This window comes from Globicephala melas, chromosome 13 (genome assembly GCF_963455315.2).
Source record: "Globicephala melas chromosome 13, mGloMel1.2, whole genome shotgun sequence".
Classification (NCBI taxonomy): domain Eukaryota; kingdom Metazoa; phylum Chordata; class Mammalia; order Artiodactyla; family Delphinidae; genus Globicephala; species Globicephala melas.
The window spans coordinates 89,153,693-89,173,778 of record NC_083326.1 but is presented as its reverse complement, the minus strand read 5'-3'; the positions used below and the strand labels follow the sequence as shown (position 1 = coordinate 89,173,778).

The following is a 20,086-nucleotide window of genomic DNA, read 5'->3' as shown; positions in this document are numbered from 1 at the left end:
CCCCACGTCCCTCCTCCCGTCCAGTGAAGGGGGGCCACAATTCCCAGAATTCGAGAGGAGTGCCAATGAGGTCAGCCAGACTGGAGCTGTCCCTCCAGGCACGGAAGCCCCCCAGCTGCCCCGCCTGGTGTGGACCGTGGCCTGGCCTGGGAGCAGTCATGTCCAATCGCAGGCTGACTGACCACCCCCCTCGGCGGCTGCACACAGTCGTGTCTGCACAAGGCGGCAGCAGCAGATCCCCCTCCTCTCCGAGGCCCAAATGCATGGGCACAAAGACCTGCGGCTCAAGCAGGATCTGGGGAGGGAAGGGCCATCCACAGCCTCTCAAGAGGGGGCATGTGGCACCCCTTGACCTCTGACCCCACACCAAGGGCTGGCGTACTCACCTTCCTGCACGCCCTGCATCCCTGCCCTGTCCCCAGTGTCAACTCAGGGGCTGACTCAGCGTCAACCAGGAAGAGAGAGAGGGATGGTGTGCCAGTGGGGTTGGGGGCTCCTAAAGGTCAGCTGAACCGTGAGGCCACAGGCAGGACGCTCGTCCTGGTGCATCTGTGAGGTCAGACACCCTTCCACGCAGAAGCACTCCCACCACACATGGATCTGCCCAAAGTTCCACAGGCTTCTGCCTGAGCAGCAGGTGGGACCCCAACGTCCTGGATGCAGGATTGACCCTTCCCCATGCTCACACTCTGGGCTATCAGACCCCAGGGACACCCACAGGTCATCTGCACTTCCGTGGCCACTGCCAGAACCCCAAGGGCACCAGCTCATCTTAGCCCGAGGGGGTCACTCTCCCTCATGCCCTGCCGACAGAGCCCCTGCTGACCCCAGGACTTCCCAGCACCGGCCCTGCTCATAGGCCAACTCATTAAACTGGCAGTGAGCGCCGACTCTAGGCTAGTTTGGCTCCAGGCACCTGGGACCAGATCACGAGGGAGCTGGCCCAACAGGCGAGTTGTCACGACACCCAAAAAGGCAGGAGGGTAACACAGGCAGGGAAGCGGAAAGGAAGGAGCCACTTCAGGATGCTTGGGGACGACCCCTGGTCAGAGCCCAGGGAGCCTCCCTCAGGGAGCAGCCAGTGCAAAGTCCCTGAAGTGATGAGGAGTTCCATGCTCCCCCTCTGGTGCCCGTCTCCTCAGGACGGTGATGCCAGGAGGGAGGTTCTACTGGTCAGCAGCTGGCCCAGGATATGGCCACAGGCTTCCCTGGCGAAGAACGCTGAGGCTGTCCCTCCGGTGACGAGGAAGCGCTGGTGAAGGTGGCTCGCTTTCCACATGCAAAGTACTTAATACGTATTGACTCCTGGTGTGCCCGTGACGCATGAATGTCAGCCCCCTTATAGACAGAGGCCAAGGCCCAGAGAGGTCCAGAGATATTCCTGGTCACCCAGCCCACAAGGGTCTCACTGCTAACAGGCTGCTCCCACACAGGCCCCGGAGAGCAGCGAGGCCCCCAGAGTCCCTACCTGTCCACCCTGGATGTCACCTCTTGACCACGGGGCGCCAGTCTGCAGGGCCGTTACCTTAGAGCCTCACTGCCCACCCGTGGGTGCCCACCTCCACCCAACCCCATCGTGGTGCAGAGGGTGGGCCCAGCAGGCTGCGGTCAGAGGCCCCAGGGAGACACAGGGCAAGTCCCCAGGCACCACGCTGTAAGGGGTGCATGAGTCAGGGCCCTCCAGAGAAACAGACCCACGGCGTGCGTGCGCAGGCGAAGCTCGATTAGAAGGAGGCGGCGGCACGACCGTGCAGGCGACCCGCTGCGGGCGGCCTCGTGACCCCAGAGGGCCGCGGGAGTAGTTCCAGTCTGAAGGTGGAGGAAAGGCCCCCGTCAGACAGGAGGAGCCCCCTCTTCCTCGGAGCAGGGCGGGCCTCCTGGTTCCACACAGGCCTTCAGCAGACAGGACGAGGCCCGCCCGCATGCAGGGGACGCCTGCCGCACTCAGTCTGCGGTGGAAATGCAGCCCCATCCACACAGCCTCCCGTCTGGGGCCAGGCTGGCACGGGCAGGCGCCACCTGAGGGGCCCCGCGGGCGTGGGGAGGTGGGGCTTTGAGGCAACCCCGCCCTGCACACCCGGGACCCTGGAGACCCTGGGGCCCCGGGCAGGACGCGAGTCTCTGGGCTGCAGCCGTTCTGGTCAGGCCCCGGGCCCAAGCCTGCCCTGACAACGGGCCTCTCGACTCCCACACCTCGGAGCCCCCCCACCGTGGGCCACCTTGACCTTCTCATCGCCACAGAAAGTGGCAAGTTATCTCCCCCGACCTCCCCATGGGCCACCTCCTTCCGGAAAGAGTAACTAACCATCCTGTCCCCGTGCGACCTGGTCCTGGGATGCGCACGTCCCGCATCACTGCGGGGTGAGCCTCGCCTTTACAGGGCAGGAAGGGAGCAAGGACCCGCCTCAGGGTCTTTCTAGGGCCACCCGAGGCCACTTCTGACCTACTTGGCTGAAGTCACAAAGACTGCTTCTAGCCCGGGGGATGACCTCTGAGCTCTCACGTCTGAGCCCTGCAACAGAACAGGGCTGCCTGTGGCACGTCCGAGCAAACACAGAGAACGAGTCCACTACTACCCATGAATCTACAGGGGCAGCCTGCCCCAGGGGGACACCTGGGACCTGTCTTTCTAACAAGCATTTGTGAACAAAGAAGGACAGGGAAGGGCAGACGTGCAGCGAAGCAAGCGTGGTGCTGACTCACGTGGTGAGCACCTCAGACAGACCCGCCCCTGCCGCGCTCCGGGACCCACCTCGGCCCCTCCACAGGTTCTGGAAGGGCCTCAGGAAAATTCTAGGTCATCTCTCCAGACACATCTGGCCACCGCATCGTTCATGTGGTAAAAAGGATGCGTCTGTCAACCACAGACTGTTCTAACTCGTCACATCTTCTGTAAACCTGTTTTTGGCATTCTGTTGTTTTTCATTAAAAACAACTAGATTGTCAGAATCTTTGAAACACCAGTGCCTCTCCCCTGGCCTGGACTCAGTCCAGCTCCATCCTGGCCACAGCCCACAGTGGCAGGTGGGGACCAGGGCGGGACCTCCTGCATCTGGAAGAATGGGGGGAGCAGGAAAGCCACCTGCCTTGGCCGGGCTGAGGTGCACCAGGCGTGGGCCTTGTGCAGACGGAGGGGACGGCAGGACCACCGGCTCTCTCCTGGCTGCCGCAGGCAGGAGGCCTCGTGCTGCACACGTCCCGGCTCCAAGCGAGGCCCATAGTGTTTCCCGCTTGAAGGTTCGAGAGCATGAACTCTAAGCCAAGGGCCCTGCCAGTTTCCTCTCCTGGAAGGAAAATCGCCACCTCAGCAGGATTTCTCTGGAGCAGGGCTTACCAGCGTCCAGATGCAGCTGCCCCTACCCCAAGCCACTGCCATGAGAACGACCGCAGAGCTCCCTGGGCTTCTGTTCTGTACCGCACTGCTAGTGAGCGCGAGCCAGGCCTGAGCTTGGTGCCCGAGGCTGGGGCTGCCCTCGAGGGCCTGTGACACCAGCCCCACGGGGGTGTATCTGGGCCCGTTTTGAAGGCTCAGCCATGCTTGGGCACACGCAGTGCCAGAGTTCTGCCCTCACTGGCCTCAGTTTCCTCATCTGTAGTCTGGCGCGGCAGCTGTGCCCAGGCCTGCAGGGAGGAGCGAGGCTGAGGCGTGCGGGGGTTTCACACACAGCCACGCTTCTGAGCCACACTGCGGGCCCCCACTGACTTGAGGCAGTGGCCCTGCAGCGAAGCCCCCCGCAGTAGCCAGGCCCTCTGACCCTCCTGGACCACGGGGGCGGGGGTGGGCACGTTGCTGTGAAATCAGACTAGATCTTCCTGCAGCGATTTTACGTGACCACCTGTTAACCCCCCTAAACAGGATGACTATGCAGCACCGATACAATTTCTAACTCGCTTCTGTAAACCGACCGCGGAGAGATAAAAGCAATTACAACTAGTAAACACAGACTTGGAATGATTCCCCTCACCGGGGGGCTGAGGCTGCCTGCTCCCACCTGGATCAGGCCCTTTCAGGCCCCCAGACCCTGCAGGCAAAGGCGCGGCCACACCCCTCTGGCCAGGCGGGGGCCCCTCTACTCTGTGAACCACGCTGGGGTCTGCTCCCCAGTACCTGGGCCCCAGCCCATAGAACTCACCCCTCGTCACCAAACTTGGGCAACTCTCGCCGCCGGGGGTGAGAAGGCAGATGGCCCACCTGGGCCCTCACCACTGCCCCCCACCCCACCTGTCCCTCCACTTCCCAGAGGAAGGCTTTGTGGGATGTCCATGTCACCCTAGGACAGGGCCAGGCCTGGAGACCCATCCCCGTAAGGGGCCAGGAGGCTGCGGGTGGCGGAGGTTGCCTTCTCCCAGAACCTCTGGACCTGAGGGCCCCAGCAGCCCTCCCGACTCGTGGTTCAGGCACCTGCTCTCCATGGTTCCAGGAGCTCACGCCACATCCCACCCACGTCCAGTCTGAGTGCGGCCCCACCCACTCTACCTTCAGAGCCTCAGCCATGGCTCACCGGGCAGGCTGTCATCCCCCGACCTGGATGCCCTTCAGAGCGCGTCTGCCCCAGGGCCTTGGCGCAGCTGCTCCCTCTGCCCTGGCACCCACGTGGCTCACTCCCTCTCACCCGCAAGTTTTGCCTCCAACTCCCCCTACCCCACACAGCGTAAAACCGCAGCCCCCAGGCCCCGCCCCGCCTTCCCCACTCCTCAGAGACTCAACTGCAGGTGCTCCTTTCCTGTGGTCGGGGGAGCAGGTGGCTTAGCGCAGGGTCTCTCCCCAAGCGGGAACCCCCTCCCCTTCCCCCTGGCCAGATAGGAGGCAGCTTCTGCACCACCCACCAGCAACTGGTGCCTGACACCCCCAAGTGACCAACTCTCCACGCCTGCCTGGGACTAAGGAGGCTCTGGTGACGACGTGGGACTCCAGTGCCAAAATCAGGGAAGTCCTAGAGACACTGAGGAGGCCCCGTGAACCATGACGACAGCATCTTCCTTCATTTAGACAGCCTTCACCAGAGCCCCTCCCTGCCCACACAGTGGGCTCGGGGCCAGGATGGAGGGGTGAGAAGGTCCCTTTGCCTGGCCTGACCCCCACCCCGGGCCCTGCTCCAGGTGCAGGAAGGCCGGGGACACCTCCAGCACCTGCCGCTGACCTCTCTCAGGGCTTGAATGCTGAACTGGGAGCTGTCCCGGCTGTCCCAACCCTGGCGTGGGGACCAGGTCCAGTCACCACCTCCAGCTGTGCTGCTGGGACAGAACTGTCCTCCCTGACCCGTCCACTGCCTAAGTCACATTCACACCACACAGGCACCGCTGCCCGTCTTCTCCTCAACCCCACGCCCAGTGTGCCAACCCTCCAGGCAAGTCATGTTGCCTGAGTCACCTGGCCCTTGAGGACCATTTCCTGAAGGCCTCACTGACATCTCAGCTGCTCCGGAAGCTTCCAGAACCTGCCTCGTTGCATCCTGGTCCCTCTGGGTCCGTTTCCCGCTGGCCCGCTGAACACCTGGTGAGGCCGGCATGGCTGGATGGCAGGTGGTCAGGGAGCCGGGAGTCAGGAGCCGGGCCTCCAGCAGGACGACCACGGCATCTGGAGTGCTTTCCGAGCGCCAGCCCCCTGCACGTGAGTGGGGAGCCCCTCCGGGAGGGAGGCCCCTCCCAGGCCCTGTACCCACCCCTTCACATATCCAGTGAGCCCCCGCAGTGTGCCAGGACAGAGAAGTCACCTGGAAACAAAACACAGACCCACCCCATTGCTGAAGACAAGCCAGACGATGCCTGGCGGAAGAAGGCGGCCGCCTGCCCAGGTCTGCGCCCTGTGGGTCCGCTTGAGCCGCCACCCAAGACCACGTCCACGTGTGGGTCCCCCACCGCGACCCTGGCCGACGGCCTGGGCCACCCTCTGCCCCGCACTCGACTGGGATTTACGGTCACAGCCACTGTCCTGACAGTGACATTGCGAGGTCAGTCTGTCCAGGCCCCTCTCGGCATGACCCGCCAGCTCCTCCACGCCAAGACAGCGCATCCCACACTGTCCTGGCCCGGCAGGGGAAGCTGTGGGGGACGGGGCCGCGGCCGCTGCTGCTGAAGCATCTCGTGCCTGCCTTCCGTTCGGGTGGGGCACAAAGAGAAACAAGCTCAGAGAAGGGCCTCGAAGAGGAGACGGGGAGGGCGCAGGACCACGCGGCAGGTACTTCCACCTTGTCACTCCCTAGACGAGGAAACTGAGACCCGGAGCAGGCACAGGGCTGGCAGGGGCCACACGTGAGGAGAGGGAGACACTCACTAGCTTCACTGGCCACCTCAGCTGGCTGGGAGGGCCTCGGAAGAAGCATCCTCAACTTGCTCCTGGGTGACGGCGAGAGCTGGGCAAAGGCCCCAAGGCAGACGTTCCTGGGTGCAGGGACCGAGGTGAGGAGATGGGTAGGGCCAGGCCTCGAGGGGAACGTGGGTTCATTCCGCAGATGACAGACAGGGACCCCTAGGGGATCTGGGCCAGGCAGAGATGTGATCTCTGGAGCCAGGGGCCCCTGGCTGTATCCAGACGAGTCTATGAGCATTCCTGTCTGACAAATCCTCACTGGGCCGCAGGCGGAGCCAGGGCTGAGGGCAGGCCAGGCAGCACGTGGGAAAAGCATCGGCTAGAGGCCTGCCAGGGTCTGAGGACCAGCATGTGGGTCCAGGGCTGGGGGGCAGAAGGGACAGCTGTGGTGTGTGAGGTCAGCTGAGTGATGGGGTCATGGCAGACCCACGGTCCCTGTGGGGATTGGCTCGTACAGAGACGGGAGCCCTGGGGCCACAAGAACACCCCACCCAAGGCTGCAGAGTATTTGCAGGGAGGGTGGCAGCTGCCAGGCACCCGAGGTGGCACAATATGTCAGACTGGGGGCGACCAGTGGGACAGGGCCAGGGGAGAGGATTCAGGACGTGGCTGATGGCCACGCAGGGCTGGAGCTCCCATGGAAGCTGGTCTGGAGGACCCACCAGGAACCTGATCCTCACAGGGTCAACTCTTGACTCAGCGTGAAACTGCGAGGCCCCTCCCTCCCAAGGACAGGAAAGGCAGGGTGGCCAGACACGCAGCCCTAGGCCAGAAAGGTGAAGCCCAGGCTGGACAGGTGGGAGCCCTGCCGCTCTCTGGTCACATGGCCTCCACCCCCAGCCCCCAAGGAGCAGCACAGACCCACGCCCTGTGCCTGGCTCCCATCCCGCGCTGCCACTTGCCAGCCCTGTAGACTCAAAGAGTGACTTAACCCCCATGCCTCAGTTTTCTCGTCTATACAATGGAACAGCAAGCACCCACTGCAAGGGCTGCTAGGAGGATGAAGTGAGCCGAGGCCCCGGAGGCCGTCGCTCCTGTTTCCGTGGCTCTCGGCATCACCACAGACGGGCCGGACTCGGGCCTCCCACTCCTTCCTGGCAGTGGTGTGTGAGTGGCGGCCCCCTGCCAGGGCCACACGTGTGCCTCGCGCAGATGGCGGCTCTGCTCACCACAGTCACCGGCTGACGCTAAGCTCTCACCAGAGAACCCTCCCTTGTCTGGGACCTGCAGGCACCTGCGGCCGGTCAGCGTGTGCTGCTCCGTGCGGCGTCCAGAGGGCAGCGACCGCCCCAGGTGGCTGCTCCAAGGAAGGAGCAGAGCCGGGGCCACTGAGACGCTTCCCCAAGCCAGGCTGTGACCCGGCAGTCCCTGCCCTCACATACATTCCGCGCGCACCAGGATCCCATCAGCTCGCCCGCCACACTCACACAGAGTCCTGGTGAGCTGAATGAAGGGAGTAGCGCAGTGCGTTTTCCTTCCAGGACTACTGTGGGAAACCAGGGCACTGGAAGGTTCTCCACACCCAACTGGAGCCAAATACGTCTGCCCCAAGTCCCCAAAGCACTTGACTCCATGCGGGTTTCAGATTCCGGCTCCCGAGGGAGAAAGCGCCTCAGGTGACCCCAGTGACCACCCACATCCCCACCCTCACCCCAGCCGACTAGCGCCTCACCCACCTTCCCCAGGCGTCTCCACCTGAGAGCCCCACCCGTGCCGGCTCCTGCCCAGCAGCCGCCTGGCCTGCACGGCGGACGCTGTCATGACAGCCCGTGACCTCCCCCCAGCCTCCGGCGAGTCTAGTCACCTATCTGCCTGGAGCCAAGCCCGCAGCCAGCACGGGCACGGCCACTGCTTATCGATGCTTAGTGAGTCAGGAGAGAAGGACGGGTCAGAGCCCTCCCTGGTGGCCAGCGGTTGCTGCCAGAGGCCCGGCAGCCTCATGCGGGCCTGCCTTCGCCTACCTTGGGGCCACCGCTGCCTGGGCCGCAAGGAGCGAGAGCGACGAGAGACCGTCCCGAGCAGCCGTCCAGGAGAGGGAGGCTGCCAGGGCTGGATGAGGGGGGCCACGGCTCAGCTACGCAACCCACGGTGCTGAAAGCCTCTGACTGGGAGGCGGGCCGGCTGCCCAGGGGCCTCACGAGGCTGCACCTGGGGACACATCCTCAGGGGCACCAGGGCCAGCAGGTACGCCAGTCGCCAAGGAGGCAGAAAGGGGCTCTCGGCAGAGGAGTGCGGGCCGGCAGGCAGGCGGGCAGCACGGCCTGGGCAGCAAGACCACAGCAGGCACCTGGGCCCTGCCCCAGGTGAGTGGCAGAGGCCAGGCCAATGCTTCACTCTCCCCATCTGCACAGGGCCCCCGTGACCATGGCTCCCCGCTCCCAGGGCTCTGCGCAGAGCACGTGAACCAGACGGGTCAAGGCCAGGACGGTGGTGTCCCCCAGCGGGTGTCTCACTGCGTGCCACTGCTGTCACTCTGGCGGCCCCCAGCTCACAGTGACCCCACGCCCACGGTAGGGGTGGTTTCCAAGCGCCAGCATCCCTCCTACAGAAGGCCGACTCTGCCCGCCTGACACGCATACCCGGGCCCCCAGCCCTCCGCAGCGCAGACATGCGCACACTGCCCAGAAGCCAGGGTGGGGCAAAGGGAAAGCGGGGTGCAGCTGCCCCCGGGCCGCACCACCGGGGCAAACTCAGCTTGTGGGAAGGGGAGGCTGCAGGCCGCGGGGGCCCACGACGCTCTGCCCCAGGCGCAGCACAGCCTCCAGGCGCCCAGGAGAGGGTGGCAGTGGGGAGACGGACGTCCACCACCTTTCCTGTCGTCAGCCCCCCGCCAGCCTTCACAGCGTGGGTGGGACACACAGGGAAACCAAGGCCCAGGAGAGGGTGGCGGTGGGGAGACGGATGTCCACCACCTTTCCTGTCGTCAGCCCCCCGCCGGCCTTCACAGCGTGGGTGGGACACACAGGGAAACCAAGGCCCAGGGGCCACAAGTGCTGTGTGTGCAAGCCCCAGCCATGGGAGCAGGGGAGTGGGCCAGCGTGCCGGAGCGCAGGAGATGGCCCTGGCCTCCTGCATGGGGCTCAAGACCCTCACCTGTGCTCAGGGGCAGGCGAGGGTAACGAGCTGAACGTCCGTCAGGACTGTGGCTGCCTCCACGCTGGGTGTCACCTCTGAGTGTTCGCTCTGTGATCCTACTGCCCGCGATGGATACGTGGTGACGCGGGGGACGCAGCTGAGCCCTCCCAGCCTGGTGCAGCCTCGGGCTCTGCAGTCTGGCGTTGATCCCCGCGGTGCTCAGAAGGGACAGCCCTTCCCTAGAGGTGGGACAGCCGGCCCGGGCCACAACGTTGCTCCTGCAGTGCAGGAAAAGGCTGCCCCTTCGATGTCACGTAGGACCACCCTCTGTCTCTTCCCATCTGCGGACTGGGACTGTGGTGGGCAGATCCTGGGCGAGGACTTGTCCCCCCGCCCAGCCTCAGTTTCCCCATCTGAAGACTAGAAGGCAGCCTGGAGGAGGTGCTCTGGCCTGGAGGCTCAGACGCTCTGCAAGCTGAAGGCTTCTCCGGCTGCTGGCTCTCCTCACAGAGCCCAATCATCTGCGTGGTCTCAGCCCTGCTTCCCCGTCAGAGGGCTGGGCTGGACACGTGGCCCCGCAGGCAAACCAACAGCATGGGCTTCCATCCATGGGCCGTGGGGACTACACCCCAGCTCCCTGAGCACCCAGAGCCAGCACAGACCACGTGCTCTCCGCCCCTGTGGGCCGCTGAACCCGGCGCGCAGACAGACCACCACCATTGAGCCTCCTGATGTAGCCGGGGGTAGGGGGCGTCTCGGCACCCCTCACCGACTCCCCGACCCCCCACAGGGCCAGGTCCAGACCTGATCCCACAGCTCAGCGGGCGTGAGGCTTGCCTCCCAAGCTGGAAGAGCGCCATTATTTTTAGGGGAAATGCACAGCAAGCCCCTGGGCAGCCCCCCCGCGTGGAGTGCGGCAGGGGCAGGGCTCCCCAGGCACGACTCCACGTGCAGCAGCTCACGTGCAGCCTCGGGGTGTGCTCTGTGCTCATAAGAGTAACACGTGTTGGTCAGCGTGTAGGAAACAGAATTAGAGGAAGGCAGTCACCTGCGACCACAGCTAAAATGTGGGGTCTTTTCCTTTCCATCTCTATTCCCGGGTACACACCTCCCAGACATGTGTACAGATGTGGTAAATAACCTTTTCCTGCTGCACAAAAGGAGACACAAGACTGAAAGCGTGGTTACAGCTGCACAACATGCTCTGGAAAGGCCTCGGGCTGGCGAGAGTGGTCACTGAAGGAGGCTGAGTTTGGACCTGACTTTTTTCAAAATACACCTTGTCATAAACCTTGACTTTTGAAGCACGTAAAAGTGTTTTGCTGTTCGAAAAGCAAGTTAACAAAGAATCACATGGATGCCCAACCAGAAGAGTGGTTCTAGCGGCAAATGCTTTCTCTCCAGACCTGCAGAGACGGAGCTGAGGGCAAGGGCTGGCGGCCCTGAGGGAAAGCCCCAGGAGGCGCACAGTAGGTCTGCTGGGCACGTCCTGACTGCCTGCGAGGCGACTCCCGGGAGACCTCGGGGCCCGCACAACCTGCCCTGCGGTCGGAGGGCAGATCTGCCATAAGGAAGAAAGGTTGAGAGGACCTGGGGAGAGAACCACAGTGCAGCTCTGGCCTGCCCCCAAGGGCCTTCCCATCACCTCTGGTCAACACACTGGGAGGTGGAGACATCACAGGAATCAGAGGGACAGCAAGGGCTGTCCATCAGTCTGTCCCAAATGTCCCTGGTCAGTGAGAACAGAAGAAAGAGCCCCAGTCCTGCCCAAACCACAAGACCGCTGTCCCACTGCTACCTGCTCACTGTCCCCACACAGATAGATGCAGACTCAGAAAGCCGATGGGGACCAGGGCTCAGGTGTGAGACCCCCTGCCCAGACTGGGGCCTGCATCCTCAGGACAAAGGCAAGGAGAACTTGAGGGACACTGGCACCGCGCACAGGTCCCACCTCCTGAGCAGGGCCACATCCAACATTAGGTTATGCTCCAGGGGTGGCAGCCTGTGTCCGCATGGAGGCCAAGACGGACCCCCAAGGGCTTGGCAGAGCTCTGAGGCCAGGCAGGCTGAGGCCTCAACGCTCACGGTGCCGGGCCTCAATGTCCCCATCTGTGCCGTGGGGACACGCAGGCCTCAGAACAGCACCTGGTAGAGCACACTCATCTGCTGAGTGCTAGCTGTCACTATCAGCCTCATTATCAACTATCTGAACTCTGGGGGAAAACCACTACACTTTAGCAAGAAATGAGGCCAAACGAGCGGGGCTGGTCGAGAAGTTATGACTCGTCCAGAAGCCCCGTACTTTCCAAGGCAGGCAGGCTCCTCCCTGGCTCAGAAGGGCAGAGAAAGGGGCACGGAGTGGCCCTGGGGTGGTGCGGCTGTGTGAACGCCAAGCAGAACGCAAGCTCAGTCTCACTATGACCCGGCCGGGCTGGTCTGAGCCTGCAGAAGTCCCCTAAAGCCGAGGCTGCACCTTCCGGCCCCTGATGCAGAAGGGGCGCAGCCAGAGCCACTGCGGGCGGCGTGTGGACCCGACAGGTGCGCCGAGTGACCCTGGGCGCAGCTTTCCTGAACCTCAGCTTCTCCTCTCACTGGTTCATTCCACAAACACGTATGGGGCACTAGGACCCCGCAGGGGACACACACACACACACACACACAGACATGGGGCCTGCTCTCTTTCAGCTACAAGTTCTGGCGGGGAGAGCATCACAACAGAGCAGACAGCTTCGGAAAGAGTGCTAACTGACAGCAGAGAAAGTTTGTGAAATAAGACGGGGAGATGGACAGCTGGGGGGAAAGGCACGCTGCTTCAGGCCATGCCCGGAGAGGGCCTCTCAGAGTGACATTTGCGTCTGAGACAAGAAGGCGCCAAACAACCCAGGCAGAGGGAACTGCAAGTACGGAGGCCCTGAGGCAAAACCCGAAAGGGGCTGATATGCCGGTGTGAGACGATGGCAGGTGGCAGAGGCCAGCTGATGGGACGCAGGGCTTCGGAGGCCGCAGCAGGGGTTTTGTCTTTTCCCCACGGGGCAGAGCGGGTACACTTCTGGAAGGTGGGTGGTGTATCCCCTCAGAGGCCGCAGGGCAGGACCTGGCTTGTACAAAGGCAGAAAACTCAGCCCTGGGACCTCCCCTGCCCAGTACGGAGCCAAGGCACGTGCCACCACACCCCACCAAAGCGCGTTCGCTGAGGACCCCTAGGCCCAGGAGGCATCTCAGGCCTCCCAGATGTGCACAACAGACGATCCTGACACAGGTGCCCCACCTCTGTGCATCCATGTGCCCAGACAAGAAGGGGCAAACCTGTCCCTGGGCCACCTCTCCCTGGCTGCCAGCACCTGACCCTGAGGCTCTCTACGGACCCGGGGCACCCCTGGGAGGGGGCTCACTGCAGAGACCTGCACTGTGGGGACTTCCCTTCCCCCAAAGCTCAGCCTCTGTGACTGGTGAGTCCTAGGCCACTGGCCCCCAACCCCCAGGAAAAGGGGAGCTGTTAACTGAGCGGTCCCTGGGGCCCCAAACCCAGCGGGTGCTGGTCCCCCAAAATAAGTGCTTCCTGGGGCCCCTGGAGGGTGCAGGGGCGGGCTGGCTGGGGCTCACGGGACTCCGCAGCCAGGCGGCATTCCTACCCAGGCCCAATCGGTCCACTTGCCAACTCTGACAGCATCCATTTCCTTCTCCACTCTCTTGGTTCCAGGCGAGAAGGGAAGCATTTGCTCAACAAATACTGTCCATGATACCTCAACCAGACAAACAACTTTTTTTTTGCCATCCTATTAACCACGCAGCAAACAGCGGTCGCAGAGAGGGGGATAAAACATGACCCTCCCTCTCCCCGTCTAAACAGAAACCTCAAGGAGGAGGAGAGGAACAGGAGGAATTCCCCATGTATCCATTTTATCACGGCCTCCACCAAGTCCAGCAGTGTCCACCTCCCTAGCTCATCCTGAACCGAATCAAGTGACATTTTGGCAACAGAAACACAATTGAAAAAAGACCGGCTGAGTAGCCAGACAGCCCCCAGTTCGGACAGTGTAATTTAGAGACTTTTCCCCCCAGCACCTCAAGACACAAACACACCTGCACCCAATGCACGTTGCCGGGTCCTCCAGGAGCAACCTGCCGGGCGCGCGGGGCCCACGCAGCCCGGGGAGCCCTAAGGGGTGGGTGTGCCCATGCCCCAGGGGCTTCCCGCTCGCGACCCCGCGGCAGCATGCTCGCGGGGGGACCACCTACCTCCAAGGCCTCCAGCGTGCTGAAGCTGGCGATGGCGAAGCCATCGATGACCTCTTCCTCCTGCGAGCTGGACTCGCGGCGGCGGCGGCGCGGGGGGCGCGCGGCGGCGGCGCGGGGCGGGGGCGCGCGGGGCAGGCCCGTGTTCTCCTTGCCGGGCCCGGGCTCGGGTTCGTCCCCCGACGACGCGCTCTGGTCGCGGGCGTCGCGGGCCGCCTCCCGGCGCCGGCCGCGGTCCCGCTGCGCGCGCGAGCGCCGGCTCTGGCGGACCTTGGCCTCCATGGCGCGCGGTGACCTTGCGGCCGCGCCGTCGGGCTCCCGCTCCGCTGCCGCTGCGCTACGCGGCACCGCCGGGCTCGGTGCGGACCGCGCCGACTCCGGCCGTGGGCGGCGGCGGGCAGCGGGCCGGGCCAGACATGCCGCGCGGGTGGCCTCAGCCCCGGGCCCGGCGCGGCCTGGGCGCCTCGGCGCGGGAGGCCGCGCGCATCGGCGGGGCGGCCGGCGCTCAGCGGCCGTCGGCCGCGGCCCCGGGGGCACGCCCCATGCGCGACTGGCGGCGGGCGGCTGGCGGCGGGCGAAGGCTGGGCGGAGGCCCGGTGGGCGGGCGGGGCGCGGACCGGGGCTGAGGCGCCTGGGCTCGTGAGGCGGCGATGGCAGCGGCGCCCCGAGCGGATAACAACTGACGTACTTCCGCCAGGCAGCCGGCGCCAGAGGAAGTGGGCGCTTCAGCAGGGCCGACACGAGCCCCGCCCCGCCCTGGCCCCGTCCTGGCCCCGCCCCTCCTGGCCCCGCCCAGGCCGCGTTCTGCCCCTCGGCCTTGCCCCACCGCCCCGCCTCCGGCCCCGCCCCGCCCGAGCCGCGCTCCGCCCCGCCGTCATCCCGCCCCTCGGGGAAGGCAGTTGGGAGGCCGACGCGCTTCCCGCCCCTCCGCTCGCACCTGGGCAGGCGTCCCTGAAAGTGAGAGGTGTGGGGAGTTGGATCGCTGCCCGCTGTTTCAGTTGCGGGGTGGGGGGGGCGTCTTTGCGCCTCGCCAGGCGCAGCCTCGTTCCGAAGAATCTTTAAATGGGAGCGCATGAGCAGAAAAGTGGGGGCCTCTCCACGCTCACCGTCACCCCCTTCCGCCCCCGCCCCCGCAGGGTGAGCATGGGTGAGGCGTCCTCGTCCCAGCCCTGATGCGAGGGCCGAGGGTGGGGCGTCCTCGCCGCCACTCCTGATACAGTGGAGGGTAAGGGTCTTACTCTGCTTGTGGAGGGGCACAGACCACCTCCGCCCCGAGTGGGGGCGTGTGAAAGTCGGGTGACAGTTTCTCGGCCCCTCACTACCCTGCGCCCCAGTCCAGGACTTCTTCACGTGTCTCCTGCCCCTGTTCCCCCGGGAGCTTCCTGCAGGCTGGTCTTGCCCCTCCACGGCTTCCCCGTGCTCTCCACCGGCCCCTGCCCAGGCACCCCAACCTCTGGGTTCTAGTCTGGGAAGGGGGAGTTCTACACGAAGTGCAGCCCCTCTCCCTTCTCCTGGGTCAAGTTCCCCACCTCACCCCTCTGGGTGGGAGGCCCCGGGCGTGCCTGGTTGGCACAGAGACAGCAATTTGGGGTGCAGGGGCTGCTCCCCATCCAGGGCTGCACCAGGGCAGGAACGGATGAGAAAGGGCAGCCTGAGAGTTGAAAGCTAGGTCCAGGGGGACCTTCCTCTTTCACGCATGGAGACTGGTGAGGACCGACTGCAGGTCGGGAGGGGCCAGCTGTCTTCCTCAAACCTTAAGGTCATCAATTCATTTAGCACACATATACCAAATGCCCTCCGTCCCAGCGCTGTTCGTGATGCAGTAGTCGGTGAGACAGATGGCCCTTTTAGAAGTGAGAGAGCATGAGCGCAGCCAAATAACGTAATATGGAAGGGCAACTTGAAGAAAACTGACAGGGAAGTGTCACAGGAAGTGCGCATGGGGTGGTCCCGGAAGGCCTCTGAGGAGTGGCAGTTCGAGCTGAGACCCACCAGATGAGAGGGGGCCAGCCAGCAGCCAGCCCAGGGCCCCAGCGTGCACAGGGCAGGGAGCTGTGTGGTCTGGGTTGTCACAGGCTGTTGGCAGGGTTGTCCCTGGGGGTGGCTGGGAAGGCTGCTCTGCAAACTTCTGGATACGGGGGTGGTGGGGAGCTCAGACCTCCAGACCAACCTCCAGTCCTCCCAGGCCCATCCTGCCAGGCTCCCTCTGCTCTGGGCCCTCCCCCCAGCCTCTCCTAGCCTCTCTGACTTCCCCCAGCAGCATATCCCTTTTGATTTTTCAGAGCCTTGTTAGGAACGCAGAGAACTTTCTCTGCATTCGTCCTCCCCTAATTCCCCTCTGAGGACAGAAGGCCAGAAAATCTGTGTTGGGGGGTGGTCCCAGGGGAAATCTTTCGGGTTTCATTTGGATCTAGGCCCTTGGGCCTGCCTGCCCATCCCCAGAGGGGTCTCCAGGCCCCATACCTGCTCCGGAGGCCTCAGAGACCTGCAGCCTGGGCTGCTGAACTGACCTTGGGGACTGTAGGGGCTTCCTATGGGCCCTTCCTTGTCACCCCTTCCCCACCCTCCTAGAGCAATGCTTGGGAAGGTCCAGCTTCTAGTGTTGAAATTTTCAAGTGTAGAAATGACTGTGTCTGCTCATCTGTTCTTGAAGACGCTTGGATGTGCGTTCAGGGTGAAGGATGGGGTCTCTGTAGATGCCCTGTGGGAACTCCTCTCTGAGTTTCTTAGCTCTCCTGGGGAGCACCCCCTCCCCCCCCAGGTGTTTCCCTCCCTCGATTCATTTCCAGGTGGCTGGCCAGCGCCTTAGGGACCAGCTGCCGCCATCTCCTCAGGATTCTGGGCCCAGGGAACCTCCCCTCTGGAGAGGGGCAGGGTGGGGCAATCTGAGGCCGAAGCCTACTTGCCTGCCTTGTGCTCATTTCCCCCCCAGCTGTGCACATGGTGACAGAATGACTGGGTACGCTTCCCAGGGCTCTGAACCTGCTCCGCAGGGTTTGCAGGAGCCTCCGCTCCCTGCTGGTGTAAGGGGTGGCGGGGCCCCTGTGTCTCTCGTTTTGACCTGTTTGCTTGCACACCCATTTGCTCTCTTCTTGCTGGAGAGACATGGGGGGGTGGCTTTGGAGTGCGGACACCAACAGTGGCTAAGGGGTAGCTTCTACACCATGCTAGTGATGGGAACTTTCTAGATCTATGCTGTCCAGTCCAGTAGCCACCAGCCATACAAGGCTCTTGAGCCCTTGAGATGTGGCTCATGCAGCTGAAGAACTGAACTGTACATTTTATTTATTACCTTTAATCTGAAATGAAACAGCCCCTTGCGGCTGGTGGCTACTCTGCTGGGCAGGGCAGATCTAGGACCTGGGCTCCAACCTCAGCTTCTGTCATCGGACTGTGGGCAGATGGTCTCACTTCTCTGCATCAGCTGTCCCTTCCGTAAACCCTGGGTGGGGCGTGATGACGACGCTCCCTGTGGTGGGTGGTCTGAACTCCACCTGGAGTGACACAGGCAGGAGGCTTGTTACTGTACCAGGGACTCAGCTGGTCCTGGAGATCTGCCTTTCCAGCAAGCGGGGCTGCGGGGCTGGGGACCACAGGTTGTGCGCCCCTCTTGCTCACATGAGAAAGGGCTTCTTCGCCTCTTGCTCCGCCTCCCCCGAGAGATGCGCCCCTCGGGACCTGGCTCTTGATGACCTTGATTTCCTCCCTCTTCTCTGCCTTCCCACAAGCTCCCTCCACGCCCCTGGGGCTCAGCTTTCTGGTCTGCAGCCAGGCCAGGTCTCTCCTGCCTCATCCCATCCCTGAGGACTCATCCCTCCCAGTCCAACAGGGGAAAGGGGACCCTCCCCAAGGGCAGGACGCTGCCAGAGAGAAGCCCCCCATCCCACCCCCAGCCTGCTAGCCCATTGCCGTGAGGCCAGCCTTCCCCTGGGCCCATCCCCAGAGCCAGGCCCTCGCCCGGTCACCACACACAGCAGAGCGCCCTCCCCAGCAGAGCTCTGAGAGGCACCGCTGAAAGTTATTTGCTTCCAGGTGGCCTGTCAGCCCCATCAGTCTCCGCTGTTTGGGTTTGTCTTAGAGTCGCTGCTGTTCTGTCAGGCTCTGAGCAGAGGTAATTGGTGTGGAATTGTATTCAGAATTCAGTTTGCCCTCACAGGGCCGCTTCAGGCCCTATAAATCATCAGAGTCAGCTGCTCCTTTGGGGTTCAAACATACTTTTCGCTTGTAGGGTGACAGCCAGAAAATGAGTTCCTGCTAACAGGCCAGCCCCTGCTGCCCCGTCTGTGAACAGCTGTTTGCTCCAGCACGGTGAGAGATGATGTTGGTTTCCACCTTCCCAGTATCCATCCCACCTCCTTCTGGCAAGCGTGCCTCCATAGCCTCCTTCCATGGGTGCAGTCTGGGAGGGGTGGACAGCCCACTGCACGCTCCCCCCTCTCCTGGCCCAGGAATGGGCAGGTGTCCTAGTTCCTGCCATATTAATGCTGTGTGACAAACAGCCCCTGGAATCTCTGCGACTTGGAACATAACTCTTTCTTTCTTGCCGGTGGGGCTGCAGGTTCCTGGAGGGGCTCAGCTTCAGACTGTGGGTCAAGTTCAGGTCTGTTTCAAGGGTCTCTCTCTGGGACCCAGGCTGCAAGACGTGAGCTACCTGAGGCATTTTCTTTGCAAAACTCATGGGGCCAAGCCACACTGCACAGGCACTTTGAAAGTCTATGTTTAAGCCTCATCATGTCTGCTCACGTCCTGTCCAAAGCAAGTCTTTCAGCCAAGACTGCCACCCATGGGGCAGGAAGTTGAGGCCACCGCTCCAGTGTGGGGAGGGGAGGGTGGTGCTGTATTCTCGTGTGTGTGTGTGTGTGTGTGTGTGTGTGTGTGTGTCCCTGCTACAGGAAGGAAGTAGAGATTTGGGGACCATATTCCCATTTGTCACAACAGGGGCCCAGGCTACGCCAATCCAATGGCCTCTGACTGAAATTAGACTCTGTCCTTTTTTTTGGCCACGCTGCAAGGCTTGTGGGATCCTAGTTACCCCACCAGCGATGGAACCTGCGCCCCTTGCAGTGGAAGCGCAGAGTCCTAACCACTGGACCGCCAGGGGATTCCCTAGAATCTGTTTTGAGCAGGGTATCCAGGGGATTGGAATTTGGGTGTGCTCATCCCAAGTGTGCCCCCCCAACTCATTCCTGCTGCTCAGGACCTGCTCTGTGCTTAGGCTCTGAGCCACTGCTGCTCGGGGGCTGCCCAGCTGTCCTGACCCCCTACTGCCCCACCCTGTCCACAACCTCCCTCTTCATCAGCCCTAACTCAGATGTCACTCCTCCCCGAAGTGCAGTTGGGCGCTTCGTGCTGGGTTCACCCAGCTGAGTGGGAACATTTCTCAGAATTCCCCTCGCCGAGTGGCCGGTCAGGGATGCCCACGTGAGAAGTCCGTGCGCTCTGGCAGGCAGAAGTGAGAGCGAGAGCCGTCAGTTCACCTCCGGGGGCCCTGCAAGGCGCCCGGCTTGCCAGCGTCACCCACGGGGTCAGGACCCACCAGCCCCCGTCCCCGAGAGGCTCAGGCAGCTCTGGGCTGCAGCCCCGGGGGCTTCCTCCATCTCCTGCCCCTCCTGGAGCCCCGAGGAAGGGCTTGGCTCGCCGGGACGGCTGTGAGAGGTCCCTCTGGAGCGTGGGTTTGTCCAGGCTCTATCTTAACAGCTGCTGCCCGGCCTCCTGGCCATGCTAGAGACACACAGGCAACACCCCGTAGTGCTGTCCCGCCACCCCTATCCGCCCATCGCAGAAGGCCAGGCTTTGGGGCCCGGTCCCACAGGCAGTGCACCTCCCTGGGCCCAAGGCCTCTCCAGGCACAGGCTCCCTCCTGCCATCTTGGTACCCTCTCCTTCGTGAGTGCGTCAGCTCCAGAAGAGCAGCTGTGGGCCTGACTCCGTGCCGCACACACTGGGGGCCCTGAGTATCCTTTGTCTGGGGCGCCCCAGGAGTCCCGGCTTCCTGATTCTCCTTGGAGGGTGTCTTCCAGCAGGTCCAGCCTTGGAGGAGTGGAAGGCTCATGCAAGAAAGGGGTGTTTGGGGACTTCCCTGGTGGCGCAGTGGTTAAGAATCCGCCCGCCAATGCAGGGGACACAGGTTCAAGCCCTGATCCGGGAAGATCCCACATGCTGCAGAGCAACTAAGCCCGTGCGCCACAGCTACTGAGCCTGCACTCTGGAGCCCACGAGCCACAACTACTGAGCCCACGCGCCTAGAGCCCCTGCTCCACAACAAGACAAGCTACTGCAATGAGAAGCACACACACTGCAACGAAGAGTAGCCCCTGCTTGCCACAGCTAGAGAAAGCCCGCATGCAGCAACGAAGACCCAACACAGCTAAAAATAAATAAATAAATAAATTTATAAAAAAATAAAGAAAGGGGTGTTTGCAAGGCAGGGAGATCCTGTCTGCACTGTCCCTGTGTCCCCAACATG

General features: G+C 63.0%; 1 protein-coding gene across 14 annotated transcripts in view; it reads right to left on the bottom strand.

Annotated features, from left to right (window-relative positions):
- Window positions 1–13,999, bottom strand: part of FBRSL1 (fibrosin like 1) — an 85,319-nt gene extending 71,320 nt beyond the window's left edge. For 7 of the 14 annotated variants that reach the window (XM_070043413.1, XM_070043415.1, XM_070043418.1 and 4 more), the window contains exon 1: window positions 13,625–13,997. In XM_070043413.1, coding sequence (XP_069899514.1) covers window positions 13,625–13,903 — 279 coding nt within the window. In that variant the 5' untranslated portion in view covers window positions 13,904–13,997. Of the gene's footprint in view, window positions 1–13,624 lie in introns of all 14 variants that reach the window. The other 7 variants (XM_070043417.1, XM_070043423.1, XM_070043422.1 and 4 more) reach the window with 3 other exon arrangements.
- Window positions 14,000–20,086: the final 6,087 nt, after the last annotated feature.